The 23,484-nt window shown below is 41.0% G+C and overlaps 1 protein-coding gene across 8 annotated transcripts in view; it reads right to left on the bottom strand.

Moving 5' to 3' along the window:
* Ercc6l2 (ERCC excision repair 6 like 2) overlaps positions 1-23,484 on the bottom strand; it is a 90,952-nt gene that overhangs the window by 10,025 nt on the left and 57,443 nt on the right. For 4 of the 8 annotated variants that reach the window (XM_038333126.1, XM_038333127.1, XM_038333125.1 and 1 more), the window contains exon 17: positions 22,411-22,565. In XM_038333126.1, the coding sequence (XP_038189054.1) occupies positions 22,411-22,565 (155 nt within the window). Of the gene's footprint in view, positions 1-19,690; positions 19,759-20,881; positions 21,158-22,410; positions 22,566-23,484 lie in introns of those variants that run through there. The other 4 variants (XM_038333130.1, XM_038333131.1, XM_038333129.1 and 1 more) reach the window with 3 other exon arrangements.

The following is a 23,484-nucleotide window of genomic DNA, read 5'->3' as shown; positions in this document are numbered from 1 at the left end:
AACCCAGCATTGTTAAGCCACAGGTACAGCCAAGATGTGAATTCTGTTGCAGAATGATAGGGATCAGGCAATCTGAAGGACACTTTACCGGAAAAGATTTAAAAAAGAGAAAGAAAACCCCTGCATGGCATTGTATAACAACACTTGAGACAGTGCCAAATGTAAACTTTAAGAAATAGATGTAATGTAAAATAGAAACAATACATGGGTTAGACAGCAAGCACAGACCTGCAACGAGGCTGATAAACTAGGGAAATAAAATAACTCAGAATTTAGTGTAGGTAGTGAGAGAAGAGATGGAAAGTATATTTAGAAATAAAATAAAAGAATTCAGAAACCATAGGGCAAAGAATTAGAAAAACAAAACTTCAAGCTAAAAAAGAAGAGAGCATCTTTACTAGGAACAAAGACAATAAATATCTTCCTTCAGATTACGGATAAGGGAATAGTCTAAAAACTGCTGGAGTGAGAGATGGTAGAAAAGAACTGGCGAATGTGAGACTTCTAACTAGTGCCAGCAGAACAAGATGGTAATCTCTTCACTGTTACACAAGCCATGCCACCTATCATCACACACAGGTCAGACTATAGCTTGACAACTGCCCATGCCAGGCACCACAGGGCATGCCTGTACCCAGCTACTTGAGAAGCTGAAGCAGGACTGTCTGGTCAAGGTCTATCTGGACAAAATAAAGAGAGCTGATCTCAAAAACACAGGAAATTTCAAATATAAACAGATTATCAGAATTCACTAGCTATACATTGTTGATAATAATGTAATATTTTTTCCTTGATAGTGTGCTGGCTAGTTTTATGTCAACTTGGATACAAGTTAGTCACTGGTGAGGAGGGAGCCTCAATTGAGAAAAATGCCTCAATCAGAGCAGGCTACAGGAAGGCCTGTAAAGCATTTTCTAGTTAGTGGTTGATGTGGGTGGGACCACCCTTGGGCAGGTGGTGGTGGGTTCTATAATGAAGCAGGCTGAGCAAGACACAGGGAGCAAGGCAATAAGCAGCAGTCTTCCATGGCTTCTGCATCAGCTCCTGCCTCCAGGTTCCTGCCCTGTTTGAGTTTCCTGCCCTGGTTTTCTCCAATGGTGGATTACAATGTGAAAGTATAAGCCAAAAAAACCCTTTCCTCCCCAACTTGCCTTTTGGTCATGGTGCTTCATCACAGCAATAGGAACCCTAAGATGGAGAGGACCCAAATGGGAACAAAATGGCCCATGTTCACAAGACAGGTAGAGAATACATTTTGACTCCATGGATATTCTAAGTAGTTATTATGCTCCCATTATATGCATCAGAGACACAAACACACACTGAAGCCATATCACCCAGGGATATAAGAGGTAGACCATTTAAAGACTACTTAGCCCCTTGGTTTCCTTGTACAACATGTATATCTTAACTTACTTTCACGTCTCTCCCTACCCCAAAGCAACTGTGCGAACCATTTCTAATGAAGATAAGCAGACATTTCAGAAGCTATGATGGTGCACAGGAACAAACCATGCCAGGCAGACAGGTGTGACTGCAGCTCTGCTGACAGCAGTCAGGAATACTGAAAGCTGCTTCGTTAAGGTCATCAGGTTTTTAAATTGCCTGAAAACATCATCAATGAAGAGAAAAAAATACTGATCTTTAAGATAAATCCAAAAGAGATGTTATGTATGTATTTCTATCAGAAACAAGATGAGGGTTATAAGTAGCAGACTCTAACTCCCCAGAGATGACTGTTCACTATTTTAAGAGATGAGAATGCTGATGTGAACATAAGGAGAATAAACAGGAGAGCAGCTGGACCAACCAAGAACTCTCCTTCCTGCTACACTGTGATTTCTGAAGCCATGGGGAGACAGTGCTGGGCAATGGCTCTTTTCAATTGTTTATGTGATCGCCCTTTCTGACATTACAAAGCCCACATTTTATATACATTTAAAGAATCAGTTTTATAAATCCTTCAAGAATTCAGCCTTTGCAACCAAAGAACTGGATAAATAGGTCATTAGATTTTCTGACATAGTACACAATTTAAAACCAGATTCTTAAAAGGAGAAAATTCATTTTCCCCCCTCACATGAATTCTATATCTTATTTTTTTAAAAAAGACATGACTTCAAATTGCTATTTTAGTAGATAATTTTGCTACTTTATTGAAATTAGGTTGTAAGCCATAAATTTGTATTTAGCCCAACTGTATTAAGATTTTGGGAATGTTTGTGCTGTCACATTTATACTGAATTATAAGTATAGAATGGAGGTAGTGGGTTACATTCTGATTTATACTGAATTATCAGTATGGAATGGAGGTAGTGGGTTACATTCTGATTGCTGTATAACAAGTTACCATGGTATTATTGGCTTGAAACAACATAAACTCCTGACCTTACATTTTTGTAGGTATGTCTGACACGGGTCTCACTGGGCTAAAATCAAAGTGCTGGCAGAGTTATGTTCCTTTTCAGAGGCTCTAGGGGACAATTCATTTCCATACTTCACCAACTCCCAGATGCAGAACACAGTCCTTGCCTTCCTGTACACTTCTTTCGGGGTCACACCACCCTGAGTGTACAGCCAGGAAGGGTACTGCTGGTAAGAAGGAATGTGACTATACTAAGTCCAGCCAGACACTCGGCAAAGGATCCTGGTCAGCTGGGTAGTATCCTTTAATGGTATCCATCCAGTTGATTCAACCTGAATCGCACCTATAATCTTAGTTCTCTGTCGTCAGGTAAGGTAACATACTAATGAGTTCCAGAGATTAGCCATGGGCAAGAATTTTAGGGACTCTGGGATTTTTTCTTACTAAGGGTCCTTTGCTAGAGTTCCCTGGCCTTATGAAGACTCCTGACCCTTCTGAAGCTGCATTTGCAGGGAGTGTATGTGAGCATCTACACAACTCTCAGGCAGAAAAGCCTAGAGCTTTTTCTCATTGTATAAGGTGTATGTGAGCACAAAGTTTTATGAACTGCTGGTTTACGTGGCAGCTCTATTTATGTAGTTTTTCAAAATTATTATTTCTGAAAAATAATATCCATATTAATTTATAAATATCTTGGTGTTTTTGTTACAGAGGAGTTTTTCACTGTTTTATCTTAAAGTCATACAGCTAACTCTTTACAGCAGCTGAGACGGGCAATTACTGCCACAGTGAAGCGTAGCTGCACTGACAATGTGCAGACAGGACAGGACAATTCACGATCAGGCACGCTATGGAGTCCTGACAATGAGGTGACACTAAGTCCCTAAAGAAAAGTGGATGAGGAATTTAAAAAGTAATCCTGTCTCTTTTAACATCAGGACAGAGGGTGAAGTTGCTCTTGTGGCTGAAGGCATGAAGCTAAAAGCACCTTTCTTCTCTCAAGAGAGCAGGACTGGCAACAACTGGATAACTGGGCAGGAACTGGATGGAAAGCTTTGCAACTACAAGGGGAAGTAAAAAGCAAACCTGTTTCTGCACAGCCACAGTTACCCCCTTCCTACTGACTGGTGGATCGGGTGAGACAGTGTGTCAGGATGCACCCCCATTGGCCTTGAACTCAGTACCTAAGACCCACACTGGTCTTAAGCTCACAATTCTCTTGCTTCTGCTTCTTTTGTTCCTCATGTGCTCGAATTATAAACATGAGCCTGACATCTCTAATATTTTTCTCTAAAAATCTGTTGCAGTTTATATATGAAATGCTCCTACAGGCACATGTATTAGAGCATTTGTTCCCCAGCTGGTGGCACTGTCTAAGGAAGCTGTGGAACCTTTGGAATGTAGGCTTTGCTGACAGACACAGACCATTAGGGCTAGTCTTGAGGGTTACAGCCTGGCCCTGCTTTTGATCCCCCCTTACTGACTTGCCAAAACATGTGGAGCCTCTGCCACATGCTTCTGCTGCCACGAACTCTAACATGCCTTCCCCACCATGACAAACTGAAGCTCTGAGCCAAAATAAGTCTTCTGTTAAGTTGCTTCTGTCATATACTTTGTCACATGGACCATAAAAGTAACTAGTGCCCAGATTAGGGGGCCAGAGCGAGGGCCCAGCAGTTCAGAGCACTTGCTGCTCTTGCAGAGGACCTGGGTTTGGTTCTCAGTGCCCACAAGGTAGCTCACAACCACCCACAACTCCAGTTCTAGGAGATCCAATGCCATCTTCTTGCCTTTGTCATGCAGCCCAAACACTCATACACATAAATAATATTTTAAAAAATTCAAGATAGTCTTGAAGTTGGGTATGGTGGCAGACATCTGGAGTCCTAGCATTCAGGAATAGAGGTACATTGAATTTGAGGCCAGCCTGAGCTATACAACAAAACCTTGTCTCAAACGAAAAAAAGTTAAATCATTTCAAAAGAAAAATTAATACAAATATGTTCATTATTAAAGTACTTTTTCAAGGAGAAGGTATTGACAAATGAATGTCTGAAGCTACATTAGACATAAATTCTAATTATGGCTGTAGCAAAAATAAGAAAGAAGTTATGAAAGTAAGAATCTCGTGTACTCTTCATTGAGCACGAGTATTTCTGTTAAACACTTACCTTAGAAAACATCACACTTCAAATGGCCTCTCACTCAGTAATTGCTATGTGGATGGCCAATCCCATAAATTATGCACCATTGTTAGTTAGGTATGTTCACCACTGTGTTTGTATGAGAAAAAAAAAATCAAATCCAACTTTTAGAATCTTTGTTAAAAAATAAAACCCACTGCACAAATGGAAGAAATGCAGCAATCATTCCTCAATAATATAAAGTTAAATAAGTCCATCTAATAAGATGTACTGAATAAAAAGCAGGTGGTTATTCATAAAGATGAACTTATCAGAGGACAATAAAATAGTAATTTTAATTAATAAGCAGTAAGTAACATTTCTTTCTTTCCTCTTTGGACATGCAGAGCCTATAAGGAAGGCAGAGGCAGGAGGATCTCTGTGAGTTCGAGGCCAGCCTGGTCTACAAGAGCTAGTTCCAGGACGGTCTCCAAAGGCTACAGAGACACCCTGTCTTAAAAAACTTAAAAAAAAAAGGGGGGGGAAAAGGGAAATAACCCTGCTGTCCTTTCAGAGCTTTCGGAGACAGAAAAAGTAAACCGTTAAGCTAATTATGTGGACCCTAGTCTTATAGCATTGAAACTTTAGATATAGTATGTTGCCTTTACAAAAATAATTATTACATTTTAGTATATACAAGTTAATCTACATAAAACGCTTCTACAAATGACAATTGTTCTGACATTTTTGGCCAAAACAATCTACCTACCAATAATTAAATATCAAATTTGGAAATTTCTTGTTGTTGGAGGCCACTTGTTCATTTCCTGGCCACCCAGACTCCCAAAATAATCACACAGAAATTATATTATTTGCAATACTGTTTGGCCAATAGCTTCAGTGTACTAACTAGCTCTTACATATAGAATTAACCCATTTCCATTATTTTATATTTTACCACAAGGCTTGTGGCCTACCAGCAAGGTTCCACCTGGCAGCTCGTGTCTTTGCCCTCTGGTGGCTGCATGGATCTCCCTGACTCCGCCTTCTTCCTTCCAGCACTCAGTTCAGCCTTCCCTACCTAGCTCTGTTCTGACCTATCACAGGCCAAAACAGCTTCCTTATTCATTAACCAATAAAAGCAACACATATACAGAAGAACTTTTCACACCATTTCCCCTTTTCTGTTTAAATAAAAAGGAAAGTTTTAACTTTAAGATAAATAACTGCTTTTGCATTAACTTTGATAAAACTATAGAATCACTGTTGATTTTTCTGGTTTACCCGTAAAATGTGCTTAAAAATATAAAACTGCTATTTAAAGCTGGATAAGCATATATTTACTATGATTTACTATTGTAAATTATAATAGACACATGAGCCATGTTGATGGAGCAGTGGGCTGCGTCCTGCCACCCGGCTAGCTTTACACCCGAAGTAATTACATGGAAACTGTATTCTTTTAAACACTGCCTGGCCCATTAGTTTCAGCCTCTTATTGGCTAATTCTCAAATCTTGCTTTAACCCATATTTAGTAATTTGTGTAGACCACGAGGTGGTGTCTTACCGGGAAGGATCTTAGCTTGCGTCCATCTCAGAGAGGAGAGCTATGGCGTCTGCCTGAGGCATCTGCCTCACTTCCCTTCTCCCAACATTCTGTTCTGTCTTCCCCGCCTACCTATGTTCTGACCTATCAGGCCAAGCAGTTTTCTTTATTAATTAACCAATGAAATCAACACAAAACAGAAGACCCACCTACATCAGAGCCACAGCACTTGGGAGACAGAGGCTGGGGTCTCTGTGAGTTCAAAGCCAGCCTGCCCTACGAGAGCTAGTTCTGGGACAGGCTCCAAAGCTAGAGAGAAACTCTAGCTAAGAAGGCATTTGTGTAGGAAGAATGCTAGGGATGTGTTCACTGTGCAGTTTCCCTTCCCCTGCTTTACATAAGAGCATGCAAATCTGAAACTCAAGGTAATCTAAATCAAACTTTGCCCACTTAGAAGACAAAATAGGGGGAAAAAGTGTACAAATAAAATCTCTAAAGCAAAACTTGAGGAAACAAATGAATCCACACTAGGTCTTTTCAGCCATACTGCATTGTTACCCATCTGCAGCAGCAGGAAACCATCAAACAGCCTTGGACAATACTGAGTCTTTATGTTTGCTTGTTTTTTTGAGACAGGGTTTCTCTGTGTATCTCTAGAAGTCCTGGAACTTGTTCTATAGACCAGGCTGACCTCAAACTCACAGAGATCTGTCTGCCTCTGCCTCCTGAGTGCTAGGATTAAAGGCATGTGCTACTATGCCTGGCTTAAGGATCTTATTTTTATTTATTTATTCATTTATTTATTTTGTACTCACATGCCAAAGCATGTGCGTGGAGGTCAGTGGTTTTCCTCCATCATGTGGGTGTCAGGGCTGCTGGCCTTCACCTGCTAAGCCATCTCAGAAGCCTCTGTCTTATCCCTTTAGTGAAATGCAGGCTCTGATTACAAGGCTGAAGCCAAGGTGCCTTGCTTTCATTCAAGCACCGGGTTTTATTTCAGGTGTAGCTAAAAAAAAGGAAAGCTCCAGAGTTTTCAGTATGAGAGGGCTAAGAAAACTGTAGACAGTAATCATTAACGTCAGAGTGCTTTCAAAAGGAGGGCGCCTCCTACCTCACAGCTGTGTGCTTGCTCTTTCGCTTCTGTTTACTCAGCCACATATGGATTGCATATACTAGGAAACAGCACTGTACAGTTCAGAGAATGTTTACATGGATTGCATATACTAGGAAACAGCACCGTACAGTTCAGAGAATGTTTACATGGATTGCATATACTAGGAAACAGCACCGTACAGTTCAGAGAATGTTTACATGGATTGCATATACTAGGAAACAGCACCGTACAGTTCAGAGAATGTTTACATGGATTGCATATACTAGGAAACAGCACCGTACAGTTCAGAGAATGTTTACATGGATTGCATATACTAGGAAACAGCACCGTACAGTTCAGAGAATGTTTACATGGATTGCATATACTAGGAAACAGCACTGTACAGTTCAGAGAATGTTTACATGGATTGCATATACTAGGAAACAGCACCGTACAGTTCAGAGAATGTTTACATGGATTGCATATACTAGGAAACAGCACCGTACAGTTCAGAGAATGTTTACATGGATTGCATATACTAGGAAACAGCACTGTACAGTTCAGAGAATGTTTACATGGATTGCATATACTAGGAAACAGCACTGTACAGTTCAGAGAATGTTTACATGGATTGCATATACTAGGAAACAGCACTGTACAGTTCAGAGAATGTTTACATGGATTGCATATACTAGGAAACAGCACTGTACAGTTCAGAGAATGTTTACAAAACAAAAGCCTCTTTTTATTAACATTAATTGATGTGAAAAATAAGTTAGGAGGTAAACTGCTAAAGAACCATAGAGGGCACTTACACAGGGATAATAAGGGAACAAGAATTTGATGGAAAAAGGCCTCATGACCACATCCGCTAACCAATGCGCCAAGAGATTAAAATCCAGGAGAATGAGGAACTTTTATTTTTTCGACACAGGGTTTTTCAATGTTGTTCAGGTGACCTTAAAACTAATGAAGTAGCCCAAGCTGGCCTTGAACTTGGGTACTTCTGTTTCGGCTTTCAGAATGTTGTGGTTATACAAGCTTGCCACAATGCCCACCATGAGGCTAACTTTTGAAGACAATTATGAAGAGCCCTGTTGTGGTTTGAATGAAAATGGCCCCCACAGGCCCATTGGGAGTGGCATTATTGGAGGTGTGGCCTTGTTGGAGGAAGTGTGTCACTGGGGGTGGGCTTTGGTGGTTCAGAAGCCCAAACCAGGTCCAGTGGTTCTCTCTGCCTGCTGCCTGCAGATTATGATGTAGAACTCTCAGCTCTTTGTTCAGCATGTCTTCCCTACAGGATGATAATGGACTATCTCTAAACTGTAAGCAGCCTCAACTAAATGTTTTCTTTCCTAAGAGTTGCCATGGTCATGATGTTTCTTCATAGCAATAAAACTCTAAGACAAGTCCCTAGCTCCTATTTTACATAAAAGAAATAAAAGTACAATGGATAATCTCTCTGGGGCTAGTTCTGGAGCCGCATCCATTACCAGCTCACCTTCCCCTGCACATTTCAGGGGAAGGACACTCAGAATGATGCACGGGCAAGAGAGCCAATCTGTGGTAGGTTAGCAGGGACTAGTGAGATCTTTCACTGGGCAGATAAGCGATGGATCTAGCACACCAGAAAAGAGCAATGTGTATGTGTCACCAATGCCTCCAAAGTCAGATGGTCAGGCTTGATCACTAATAGGGAATTGGAACTAAGGGGGGATTTTAAAGGTAGTAGAAAGTCATGATGAAGAAAGGCTCAAATAAGAAGCCTAGTTCTAAGATGAACAGAGGACCTGCCTATCCCAGGAAATTCTAGAGCCTACAGCTTGTTCCCAGGACTAGCAGAGAGCTATACAGACACTCTAAGGTCACCACCATGTGTGGCCACACTCTTCCATCATGTATGCTGTGAAGACTACAAATCAAGTGTTCTTTCAGTTTCTGTCTTCATCAAGCCTTAAACAGTGAAGTCTCAGGCTGCAATGTTTTGTTTACTCATCTGTTCAAACAAAAGACTTAAAAACAGATCTCTTTGGTTAAGGGCCAAACTGTAAGAACACACAAAGGCATAAATTTTCTTATCTTTGTAATACAAGGAACGGGGAGTGCTATCAAAACAGATAGCACAGTGTAAGTAAATTCATTCAAATGGCAGCTGGGTCTAAAGTGACAAAGCTGTTTAAAGATCTTTGTACAAGGGTGAAAATACTCTATTTATGCAAGGTTATCATAATGTAGGTCTCTGTATTTAAGAAAAACCTAAGTCTAAAAGCTACTCTTAAACATTAAGCCATCATTTGGGAGAAAAACCAAGTGGTTAGAGGACTCACTCCAAATATACACAAAAGTCACATTTCCTGCATGTTATAAAAATGATAGGCCTGAAAACACAAGCAGATTCAAGTCCAAAACATGTTTTGAGAAGAAGAGGAGACTGAAGCTGGCAACTCTGGCTCCTTTCCTCCCAGAAGTCTAACAGCTGCAGTCTAAAGCAACTTTATTCTGTGGTGGTTTTGTTGGTTTTGTGACAGGATCTATCACTTTGTGGTCTAGGCTAACCTAAAACTCAGCACGTAGCATAGGATGGTACTGAACTTACAATTCTGCTTCAGACTTTGGAGTGCCGACATTATATGAATACGCACCTCCATGCCCAGACTACAGTAAGACACTTCACAGAACTTGGCTGGTGGACAGCTCAGCAGAGGTGCTTGCTACTAAACTAGACAACCTGAGTTCAAGCTCCAGACGCCATGAGGTAGAAGTAGAGCATTAATTTCTAAAAGTTCCATATACATGTTAACACACGCACACACACGTGTACACATATACACACACACACACACGCACACACACACACACGCACACACACACACACACACACACACACACACACGCACACACACACACGCACACACACGCACACACACACACGCACACACACGCACACACACGCACACACACACACACGCACACACACACACACACGCACACACACACACACACGTGTACACACACACGCACACACAGACCTGGGGGAGAGAGAACAAAGTCTCACTCTGACTTCACACACAGGACAGGCATCTTCCTTTCTCCATTCTCCACGTGCTCTTTTATTAAGTAGGCTTCTTTGCCAGCACCATGATGAACAATAATGTATACAGAGGAGCCCCAGTCTGGATACACTCAGTACTATCTCTGAGTAAGGTGATTTCCAGAAAAATCAGAAAGTTGTTCACGGAAAAGATGATTCAAACCACCTAAAGTGTTCAGAACACAGACTGGGTAAAGCGCAATGGTAGTGCGCCTGCCTAACAAGCACAAAGGCCCAGTGTTCATCTCCATCACCGAAAACCAAAATTAACCAAACCAATCATACCCAACAACAAAACAAGCTTTTCAAGTCCAACATAGTGTCTGAAGCCATTGTACCTTGACAAAAGTAACAGTTAAATCTTCTGGAAAAAGTATTTACTCAAATATAAACTCCATTTAGGTTATCAAAAGTGAGTCAGAAATACATCCTACTTAGGGAAATCCACACTTCTGGTTTATTTGGAGAGGTATGTTCTTACAGGTATCTAAAGAATACTGAAAGCAGGAAAAATTGTGCTCCCCAGGGATAAGCCCCCTCATAGATTACCTAATACCAAGCAGTAAGCCTTGAAACCATAAACATATGATCAACATTACACAGACTGAGCAGGTTGTATTTATATCTGTAGGTGTGTGTGTGTGTGTGTGTGTGTGTGTGTGTGTGTGAGAGAGCGAGAGAGAGAGAGAGAGAGAGAGAGAGAGAGAGAGAGAGAGAGAGACAGTAACAACAAACGAAAGATGCCATGAATTGGAGAGGGAGAAAAGAGGGTGGAGTATATGTGAGAGACTGGCTGGAGGAAAGAGAAGAAAATGATATATTTTAATTTAAAAAAGAGATGTCTTAACACAACTATAATATAACTCTCAAATACCTACTTTAGAGTAAGAACTGGCCACACAAAGTTCTTCTACTGAGTGAAGAAGAAAAAGCCTAAGAGGAAGGGCCTTTTGTTTCTAGCTGGGTGAGAAACTAGTGGAGACCTGGGGAAGAGATGACACATTTGTGGTGGTGCACACTAAAAGGCAGAGAGATCTGGGAGACATAAACACAAAGCTAAACATATTCTAGGTAAAGGAAAAGTACAAGTATAAATCAGTGCTCTCCAAAGGAAAAGAGTAACACACACACACACACACACACACACGCACACACACGCACACATGCGCGCACATACATGCATGCACACACACACGAAGGGATTTAGTACACTGGCTTGTATGAACAGAGGTTGAATAACTCAAAAATGGCTATCCCTAGGTGAGGAACCGGAGAGATCAGCAGTTGCTCAGTCCAAGAAGTTGGGAGCCTGAGAACAAGAGGGACCAATGAGGCAGCCCCAGTCAGGGGCAGACGGTTGGGAAGCTTCTTGGAGAGTTGCTGATGTGAGCTGGCATTCCAGGTTAAAGAACTGCGTGGTGGCCATCGGCAACAGCGTCAGCAATGCCCCACTCAAGTCAGTCCATGAGGTAGTTTCTCATCTAAGAGCTCAGACTATACTGAAGGCACATCTTCCCCTCAGGTTACCAAATACCATCAAAGACACACCCAGAGTCTGACTGCCAATTTTCTTGGCATCTCTCAATCCAGTCACATTGACAACTAACATTAACCAACACAGTATTTAGAAAAAGTAAAAAAAAAATTATATCTTTGCCAAAATATCTTTGGGAAAGTTGAATTTCCTCATAGTTTTGTCATGTTGCTTTCTTTCTTTCTTTTTTTTTTTTTTTGGATTTTTCAAGACAGGGTTTCTCTACAGCTTTAGAGCCTGTCCTGGAACTAGCTCTTATAGACCAGGCTGGTCTCGAACTCAGAGATCCGCCTGCCTCTGCCTCCCGAGTGCTGGGATTAAAGGCGTGCGCCACCACCGCCCGGCTTGTCATGTTTCTTGTGTGTATATCAGTGAAGGCATGCATATCCAGTGTGTGTGTGTGTGTCAGTGAAGGCATGCATATCCACAGTGTGTGTAGTGTGTGTGTGTGTGTGTGTGTGTGTGTGTGTAGGTCAGAGGGCAACCTTGAATGTGGGTCAACTACATTTTACATTTAAGCAGTGCATCTTTGTTAGCCACTGTGTATGCTCACAGATATGTCTATGCCCAGGATAACTGGCCATGAGTTTCTAGGAACTCTCCTGTCTCTACTTCCCATCTCTACAGGAGCGCAGGGAATACAGATGCGTGCTGCTGCAGTGGGCTTTACATGGGATCTGGGGATGCAAACTCAGGCTTCATGCTTATGCATCAGTCAGTACTTTATCCACTGAGCTACTTCTCCAACTCTCGCTGCACTTCTTGAGTCCAGACAGAGTTTAACTCTTTGATATATATATATATAGGAATGATGAATTTACTCTAGTTGTTGGCTTTTGGGTTTAATTGGAATAAATGTTTTAAAAACTAGGTATCTTAGAAAATTAAAAGGTTAATATGTCACATATTAGAAAATCAATCTGAAATCTTCAACTAGAGATCAAAGGGAAAGGAGGGCCCAGGAAAGACCAGCGGTGAGAAAGTCCCCAGGATGGAAGCCGACGGCCGTTCCCGAGGCTGGAAGGAGATCCAAGTGTCGCACTTTAAAAATAAGTAAGATGAAATGTGTGGATATACTTTCCCTAAATTCTTCAAACTGAAATACAATGATTTTCCCCCCAATTTTATGTTTATATAAAAACTCACGATTTCATGTGCGGAGGCAGTGTTCTCAGATGACGGTGTAGTGTTTCTATCATGTGACTGTGTCTGGTTGACACTACAATTCATAAAGGTATAAAATGCAGTTTGAAAAGCACTGTTCATTGCTTTCCATCCCTTAGTTCATTAGTAGAGTCAATGAAAGTTCAATGAGGCTTTTTTAACCTCTGAACTTCTATCCTGTTAACAGAATGCATTACTTGAAGAAATAGCATTTTATAAATTAGTAAAACCTCACAACTATCTAAACCATGAAGTTTTTCAAAGTCAATTTGTTTGTGCAATCAGAAGGCTCACCATCTAGTAAAAGAGTTAGAATGACACCACTTCCTAAGAAGAAAAATTACTTTCGTTTATCTAATCCAATGTTAGTTACGTTCTTAAAAAATGTATGTATGTATATATACATATGTTTTCTCTATCCCTTTCCATGGGAAATCAGCCACAGTTCAGGACAGGTTCTTAATAAAATTAGAAGACTTACCAGGTAGCTAATAAGGTACTCTAAAAACTTTACTGGTACAATGAACAAATAGTAGTAATAGATAATTACATAGAACCACAGAAGAGTTTATCCCTCATGTGACTATTAAGCCATTCCCACAATTATAATAATAAAAGTCTATGTTCTGTTTTGAGTAATTTCAGCACTTTTCTTTCTTTTTTTTTTTTTTTTTTTTTTTTCAAGGCGGTGAGTGTGTTTTGGATACTATGAGGAAGGATACTATAGGTTTTCTTGAACCCTAGCTCTAAGAAGGACAGGGCTATGTATACAAGAGCACTGGCTTGTCCTTCTCCTGTTTAACAAACGAGTATTCTTCACTCAGATGATATTGTTTTTGTGGAAAAGACTGTCACCTACAATCAATCTTCCTCTTAAGGATAAAAACAGAAAGCTCCTTTCATGCCAATAGTAGCACCATAACCTCATGCATATATTCACTGCAGTCCCAGAAATCTTAATCCCACTTGTTACTTGAAAAAAAAAACTATCTGATAAAGCTATATAAAGTTAATATTGAGATAAAGAAGAAAAATTAGTAGACAAGAAAAATCCCACTGAGAGTAAATTCTGTTAACATGTTAAAACCATAAGCTGTACTTACTGGACTACCTCATAAACTAGTCAATTACTTTATACCATTGACAATTATCCTGATAAAAATAGAGTAATAGAATGTTCTCTTTCCCCAAAGTCTGCTCATTATAAACAGTCTACTCCTCCTTGCTGACTCCAAAGGTTGTATAAACACACTGCAACCAATCCACCAAAGCTCACAGAAATCCTTGCATTAAGTAGTTCAAAGAATGTCAATCTAACATGCATACAAGAGAAGTTCCTGCTAACACAACATTTTGAGTTTATAGTATTCTCAACAATACTTAAATCTCCATTGGTTATAAAAAGACACTCCCACCTCAGCCCGACAGCTCGCTTAGCCCACTCATTTACAGCACACTGAAATCATATAAAGAAGGGTTTACTATTAATCCAGGTTTTACTACAAAGTGACCCATTATTTTTCTGTCAAACACTAGCAGGAGTGCCAAGTGTCTGTCATCCAATTCAGGGGATTAAGTTTTCTTTTATAGTCTGATACTTGTACCAATTTATAAAAATACAGATATAGTTTCTTAGAGTTGGTCACAGTCTATATTTTGGCTTGGATTCAGGCAGCAAAGGTTGACTATGACAGCTGGCAGGAAACTCAGGGGAGAATACATCCTCCCCCCTTAGTCACCACATCTCAGTTGCCATAGTGATTAATCTTTAATTGAACGCTGTCTTTGTACATTTTTTTCAGAAAACTTTAAGCAACCTTAAGTTGAAGACATGGAGTTGAGAAAGGAGGCACTGCACCACAGGTCGTGGTCACAGGCGTGACACAGCCCCACAGGTACAGTTCTGAGACACACAGCCCCACAGGTACAGTTCTGAGACACACAGCCCCACAGGTACAGTTCTGAGACACACAGCCCCACAGGTATAGTTCTGAGACACACAGCCCCACAGGTATAGTTCTGAGACACACAGCCCCACAGGTATAGTTCTGAGACACACAGCCCCACAGGTACAGTTCTGAGACACACAACCCCACAGTACAGTTCTGAGACACACAACCCCACAGGTACAGTTCTGAGAAACACAGCCCCACAGGTATAGTTCTGAGACACACAGCCCCACAGGTACAGTTCTGAGACACACAGCTCCACAGGTACTCTTCTGAGACACACAGCCCCACAGGTACAGTTCTGAGACACACAGCCCACAGGTACAGTTCTGAGACACACAACCCCATAGTACAGTTCTGAGACACACAACTCCACAGGTATAGTTCTGAGACACACAGCCCCACAGGTATAGTTCTGAGACACACAGCCCCACAGGTACAGTTCTGAGACACACAACCCCACAGTACAGTTCTGAGACACACAACCCCACAGGTACAGTTCTGAGAAACACAGCCCCACAGGTATAGTTCTGAGACACACAGCTCCACAGGTACACTTCTGAGACACACAGCCCCACAGGTACAGTTCTGAGACACACAGCCCCACAGGTACACTTCTGAGACACACAGCCCCACAGGTACAGTTCTGAGACATACAGCCCCACAGGTACAGTTCTGAGACACACAGCCCCACAGGTACAGTTCTGAGACACACAGCTCCACAGGTACACTTCTGAGACACACAGCCCACAGGTACAGTTCTGAGACACACAGCCCCACAGGTATAGTTCTGAGACACACAGCCCCACAGGTACACTTCTGAGACACACAGCCCCACAGGTACACTTCTGAGACACACAGCCCCACAGGTACTCTTCTGAGACACACAGCTCCACAGGTACAGTTCTGAGACACACAGCCCCACAGTACAGTTCTGAGACACAGCCCCTCAGGTACAGTTCTGAGACACACAGCTCCACAGGTACTCTTCTGAGACACACAGCTCCACAGGTACTCTTCTGAGACACACAGCCCCACAGGTACACTTCTGAGACACACAGCCCCACAGGTACAGTTCTGAGACACACTGCCCCTCAGGAGGAGTGAAGTCTGGGACACACAGCATCTCTCCTTTACACACTTAAAACCTTTCTTTCTGGTCTGAACTGAAACACAAGACACATGGGGTTTCATTGCAGATATCCTATCTTTACAAAGATGGTTTTAAAATATCAAAATATAAATTTTGCTTGTTATGGCTGAACAGCATTCTATAGTGAACAGATAGCACATTTCATTATCCATATCTTCTGAAGGACATTTAAGTTGTTTCAATTTTAGAACAGCCAAGGATATTGCTGAGAAGGATTATGGGGTAGGCTGTCAAGTCCTGTGGGCATATGCCAAGGAGCAGTATAGATGAACGGATTATATAATAGATTTATTTTTAGCTTTTTAATGATTTCCATGACAGGGAAGCAACACCCATGATACCACAACAAAATGGCTGCCTAAATGAGACCCAAAATAAGGACAACATCATTATGACTATTTCTTTCTACTGAAAGGGAAAATCTCATGGGGTTCACTATACAAAGAACTACAGGCAACTAATGACTGCTGAGTGGACTCTCTCCCAGGGATCAGTACTCTAGGTAGGTTATCAAATACAAATGGTCAGTTCTGAATTCACTCACACACACACACACATTCAGCAGGTTATATTATAATATTTATGCATATGTATATACATATATACACATACATATAAATGTGTACACAACAATAATCAAAGAGAAAATGGTCATCAGTTTGACAGGGAATGTGGGCATGGTAGGTGTTGGAGGGAGGAAAGGAAAGAAGGGAAGTAATATATTTTAATTTAAAAATAATTAAAAAATAAAAACAGAAAACAAGTATAATTAAAGGTAAAATATGTTCTTATTTTGCATACTATTTTATATTTGTATTGTCAAATAACAGGTATAATTACAAATTTATTTTGGGAGAAAGAGGTTTTACTTTAGTACAACTATAAAATGTTCTACAAATAAAAACTAGTAAGTATTACTAAAAGAATAAAAAAGAAACATGAAAAACCTTATATATTTTAGGTCTTTCCTAAAGACATAGGTGAATTTTCACCAGGCAGTGGTGGCGCACGCCTTTAATCCCAGCACTCGGGAGGCAGAGGTAGGCGGATCTCTGTGAGTTAAAGGCCAGCCTGGTCTACAAGAGCTAGTTCCAGGGCAGGCTCCAAAGCTACATAGAAAAACCCTGTCTCGAACCCCCCCCCAAAAGGTGAATTTTCAAAGTAGATTCACAGTGGTTATCTAGTACTGTGGTGTCCATTAATTCTCTTACAAGTTCTCCATTTGGTATACATATTTCTTTGTAAGTTAGTCAAAGGCTGTAAGTGAGCGTTAAGTATAGCATTCCCCACACAGCAAAACACTGAAATATTGCAACCACTGTTGCTCAACTATTAATTTCTTATAAATACATAGATTTGCTTTGTTTTGCATCTGGCTGCAGACACATACACCACCTTCTGAAAGGTGTTTTATACAGAACACTGATGACAGACAACTCAAAAAATTCTCAGCAATCAAGAAGAGACTGGATTTGAGCCCTAGAGAAAAGATACTAGGCCTGCAGGTGGGAAGTCTGTTTTATTTTTATTTTTAAGATTTCAGGAGCAAGGGGCTGGAGAGATGGCTCAGCAGTTAAGAGCACTGCCTGCTCTTCCAAAGGTCCTGAGTTCAATTCCCAGCAACCACATGGTGGCTCACAACCATCTGTAATGAGATCTAGTGCCCTCTTCTGGCCTGCAGGCATACATGCAGACAGAATACTGAGAATGTTGTATACATAATAAATAAATAAATCTTTAAAAAAAAGATTTCAGGAGCAAGAGGCCTTCAGGTATTCTTTCCTTTTTTTTTAAATTTTTTGAGACAGGGTCTTTCTACAAAACTTTGGCTATCCTAGAACACACTATGTAGACCAGGTTGGCCTCAAACTCACAGGGTTCCCACCTGTCCCTGACTCCCAAGTGCTAGGATTATAGGAGTGCACCAACATGCTTTGCTCCAGGCACTTCCTGAGACTAACGGAAATCTCCTTTGCTCTTCCTTCATTTCCCCTCCCCTCCCTCTCTGTGAGACAGTCCTGGCTGCCGTGGAACTTGCTTTATAGGACAGGCTGGCCTCCAACCAGAGATCCGCCTGCCTCTGCCTCCCGAGTGCTGGGATTAAAGGAGTGCACCACCACCGCCCGGCCTGTTTCCTTTCTTCTTGTTTACTCTTTCCCCCCAATAACTATTTAACTTCTTTTTTAAAACTTCAAATTTACTGTTGCCATCCACCTCTATACAGTGATAGAAATATCTCACCAAAGATGGAAGTAAGTTTTAATAATTTTCTCATTGAAGATCTTGAAGTAATACTGTCCAGTATGATGAAATCTGCGATACTTTCACAGAAATTCTGTGAAGATGGCTTCTGCAAAGCTGGATGGAATTCTACTCTATTGTGTACTGACGTAAAGATGTCAGTTACAGAAGTGACCGTTGCGGCCCACTAGCATTGGTGGCACTGGTGGCACGGGTAGACCCTCCTGACCATGGTTTGGAGTGTGTGTAGGTACACATGTGTGCACATGTCAGAGGCCAGAAGACACTGGGTATCCTACTGTTCCCTTGCCTTATGCCCTTTGGGAAAGGTTATCAATGAACCTGGAGCTGTCTGTGTTCAGCGAGGCTGGCAGGCTAGCAGGTCTCAGCTATTCTGTCTCCCTGGTCACAGTGCTGGAGTTATGGGCTAAGTGTCCACGTGCAGTCTTTCACATGTGTGCTGGGGACTGAAACTCGAGTCTTCATGCTTTGCAGCAAGCTATCTTACTCACTTAGCCATCTGCCCAACGTCCTGATCAATTGTTTTAAAACTTCTTCCAATCTTCATACATACCACAGTTTAGTCATTAAATAGTAGATTTAATCATATTCCATAAAAAATGGCCTCTAAACTGAATGTGGTATAAGAAGATATTCAAGCACAGAAGACCCAATACTGAGAAAGGAAGTGGGCACCATGCCCCACCCCGTCTTAGTCAATGTCCTATTGCTGTGAAGAGACACCATGACCACAGCAACTCTTATAAAGGAAAGCATTTAACTGGGGCCGGATTACAGTTTTGTAGGTTTAGCCAATTATCAGCACGGTGGTACACAGGCAGACATGGTGCTGCAGAGCTGAGAGTTCTAAATCTGAGCCTGCAGGCAGCAGGCAGCAGGCAGCAGGTAGAGAGTGAGACACTCGGCCTGGCTTGGGCTTCTGAAACTTCAAAGCCCAACTCCAGAGACACACTTTCTCCAACAAGACAATACCTCCTAATTGTTGCCAAGTAGTGCCAGTCCCTAATGACGAAACCTTCATATATATGAGCTTATGGGGGCCATTCCTATTCAAATCACCACAGCCCCCAACCAAGAAGCAATTTGTCATTGACAGTTGCTGGGAGAATTAAAATCAGTTTTCTGCAAAGGAATGACACTGGGCGTACTGACCACATCCCAGGGAAGCCATATGCTCAGTAACAGCCGAGACAAAACAAACTCCACGGCCTATTGGGTGTCTGTGTATGTATGTGCTTGGTTTGGCTTTTTTTTTTTTTTTAACAAAAGAAAAAAAATAGTATGAAGTGGGGTGGATAAAGAGAGAGGGACCTGGGATGAGTTGGGGGAGGGGAAAGAATGTGACCAAAATTCATTATGGAAAGTTTTAGAAATAATGAAAAAAGAAACCTCACAGGATAGATACCTACCTCTTTCACGGTAGGAGATGAATCTCATGAAAACTGTATGCAGAGACAAGTTTCAGATGAGACTGTTCCTATAAAATGTTGAGGTCAAACGGGTTAGAGGGGAGGTGTATTTCTCTTTCCACATCTTTCTTAAAGATGGCTCTGAAGAGGCTGCTTACTATCTCTACATGCGGGAGACGCTTTTCAAGCTCACATCTAGATGAGCCGTGTTAACTCTGACTTTCTCCTTGTGACCAATATCCAGTAAATTATCTCATTAACTCTAGTACACTACAGAGATATTTGACCATCCATGTTCATTCTGGCACTATCTACAACAGCCAAGATCTGAACCAGGAGAGATGCATTAACTGATGAATGGGTAAAGAAAATAAAGTTTATATAACAAGGGAAAAAGAATGAGATTATGTTCCCTGCAGGAAAATGGGTCGTTGGGGATTCTTACTGAATGCCGCAAAATAAGCCTGAGAGACAAACACTACGTTTCCTCTTGTATGGAGACTCTAAATAAAATAAAAATGTAAATACACAATGTGGAAGTAGGAAAGGGATATGCAAACAGAGGATGTTGTCTAAAAAGAAGAGGGGTAGAAAAACACAAAAGGGTAACAGGAGGGCAAAAAACAGTATCTGCTTCCTTTCAAAAGAAAAACCTAAATTTGCATATTAAACTGGGTCCTTTTAAAATTTACTCTACAGATACGGTAGGAGGATGGGCTCTTTCCTAGCTCATTTAACAGCCTCTCCCCGCCCCACGAAAAGATTCCAGATGAAGAGCTGGGGATATGGGTCAGTCAAGTCTCTGAGGAGCAAGGGATCTCCAGAGCCCATGAGGAGCCTGAGACTCATGTCTGCAATTACAGTGTCTGGGAAAAAGAGGAGACAGAAATAAGCAGCCAGCCAGTCTAGCAGGATCCATGAGCTTCAGGCTCAGAGAGACCCTATCTCAAAACCAAGATGGAGAGAGACTGAAGAAGGCACTTCATGTAGAGCTCTGGCCTCTATACACACATGCACACAAGTACACCACACACACACACACACACACACACACACACACCTCAGATGACAAACTGCCTTCAAATTATATGCTATGAGAAGCTTTGATTCTCCTAAAACTGGTATTTTTGGTTTCTGTAGTCTTTGTCTGCTCAATGTTAAAGCATTTGGAGTATAACCCCCCCTTTCTTTGAATTCACTCCATTACACTCAGCCCAACATGGTGGTTTGTGCCTGTTCAGCATCTGGTCAACAAGATCATTCAAACTCGAGCTGAGACAATCAATACTGGTTGTCTTCTCTGTTAGACCCACTGGAAATCTCACACTGTCTTGTCGGTAAGATGTCTATGTAGAACGTGCTGGCCACGTGTCTGCAGTCTACCCTTCTTCCAGTCATCTGCTCTTTAGTCCACATTTCCCTGGTCGTGAGTTTCACTTTACACTCTCGATTTACTGTTAAGACAATCTGAATCAAATTAAGACAGTTGGAAAGTTCAGAGAGATTTCCCCCAGCTTCACTCTTAAAAGCAACACTACATTATATCACTGTTACATGCAACATGCACTTTTAATAACTCTGACCTATAAAACAATAAACAGTAGGCTTTCAGATGAATACAACAACAAAAACATTTTTAAAAATCTTTGAAAAAAAAAATAAAAAAAAAATCTTTGATGAAAATGACCACGTATAAACAAAACAATACAATTATATAAGTCTTTATTTCCATGCAGCAGTAATCTTAAGCAGGAAAAATCCAGGCTTTATTACTTTAACATTATGAAAATCCTTCATAGAAGTCTGTATGAAGCTAGATTTTTGTGTCTGTGTCTTTTGGATGGGGGAAGAAAACTTGAAGAAACCTAATCATATCCATAAAAGCAGAAGTAGTTTGGGGTTATGATTTAATCTGTGTAACTCTTCAGGTTGTTTTGAATTTGGGGACATAGAAATACTTTTTAAAAAGGGAAACTATTAGTCAACTCGGTTTTACTGGGCATTTTAATTTACATATGTCATTTAATTTGTTTTTTTGCTGTGATAAAATACCACGAAGAAGGCAACTTATAAAAGAAAAAGAGTTTATTTAGAGTTTAGAGTTTCAGAGGGTTAGAGTCTGTGACCATCATGGCAGGGAGCCTGGCGTGAGGCAGGAAGGCAGGCAGGCATGTGCTGGAGCAGTAGCTGAGAATTCATATCTTGATCCATAAGCAGAAGGCAGAGAGAGCACTCTGGGAAGCCTGCCCACAGTGATACATCTCCAACAAGGCTACACCCCCTCATCTTTCTCAAATAGTTCTACCAACCGGGGAGCAAATATTCAAACATGAGTCTATGGGGCCATTCTCATCCAAGCCACTACACATTCCCAACATCTTCTGTGATGGTAACTATTACAATGCTATATGGCTTTTCCACACTTAGTTCTATGTCTCCTAATAGAATCAGCGGCTACTTCTGAGGTCATAAAAAGGACCCTATTAGCTGGGTAGTAGTGGCACATGTCTTTAATCCCAGCACTCGGGAGGCAGAGGCAGGCGGATCTCTGTGAGTTTGAGGCCAACCTGGTCTATAAGAGCTAGTTCCAGGAAAGGCTCCAAAGCTACAGAGAAACCCTGTCTTGAAAAACAAAAACAAAAACATCAAAAAAAAAAATAAATAAAAAACCCTACTGAGAAACTTTTGTGAAAAGTGAGATAAAAACGAAATTTTCTTACCTTTGAACTGCAAACAGCTACATTAGCAGGGAGCTGGGAAAACTGTTTCAACTCAAATACATCACGGGTTGCCCAACGGCTCATGTGATTTTCAGCTCTGCTTGATCCAATCACATTCTGATTTGAGTGGATATACGCCACTTCCTGAACACCACCTAGGAGGCAAACATGTTTATTAAATGATTAATCACTGTGATGCAATATGGTTCAATTATCCACAGCACGCTAAGAACAGGATAAACCTGCTTTCTTACTCCCTCTGTTTTTGAGACCTTCTTACTATACAGCCCAGGTTAGTTTCAAACCTGTGATTCTTCTGTCTTAGACTCCTAGTTATGCTTCCTTCTTTTCTTCCTTCCTTACCTCTCTTTCTTTATAAGATATAGCCTTACTTAGTAGCCCTGGCTGACCTGGAACTCACTATGTAGACTAGGCTGGTCTCAAACTCAGTCAGTCCGGCTCTTACTCCCCATAGCTAAGATTCAAGGTGTGAACTACCACATCTGGCTATGATTGCTGTATTTTAAAATTATTATTATCTTTGTTGCTTCCTTGAAATAAGAGCTTACTCTGCAGCTCAGGATGGCCTAGATCTCATGGTAATTCTCCTCTCTAAGCCTCCTAAGTATTGTTGAAATTACAGGTATAAGCAACTATGCTTAATGGCTTGCTTTATTTTTAATGTTTAAAAGATCACGTTATTACCACAACATTTTAAAAAGCAAATGGAAAAAGGAATTCAAATATGTTGGTTCAGGTTAACCTGGAAATGACCTTCTACTGTTATCAATATGAGAATTGCTGAAATTAAGTAACAATTTTTAAATTTAAATCTGAAATAGAGATTTTTGTCTGTGAGAATCATGGTTAATGGTCCTATATAGATTTTTCTTCCTTGCTAATTTCAAACTGTTGTTTGCACATTTAAGGAGTTGCTCTAGGCTTATCTGCTCGTCTAAAAAAGCCCTGATGGCAGTGACGGACGAGAACATGGGGTTTATGACCAGAAAGTTGTGTTTGGTTGGTGGTGCTCGGCTTTATTGTTTGTATTTTGTCTTTTTTTGTACACATGCC

This window comes from Arvicola amphibius, chromosome 6 (assembly GCF_903992535.2).
Source record: "Arvicola amphibius chromosome 6, mArvAmp1.2, whole genome shotgun sequence".
NCBI classification, from domain to species: domain Eukaryota; kingdom Metazoa; phylum Chordata; class Mammalia; order Rodentia; family Cricetidae; genus Arvicola; species Arvicola amphibius.
The sequence above is the reverse complement of the archived record's forward strand: the minus strand, read 5'-3'. Positions and strand labels throughout refer to the sequence as shown.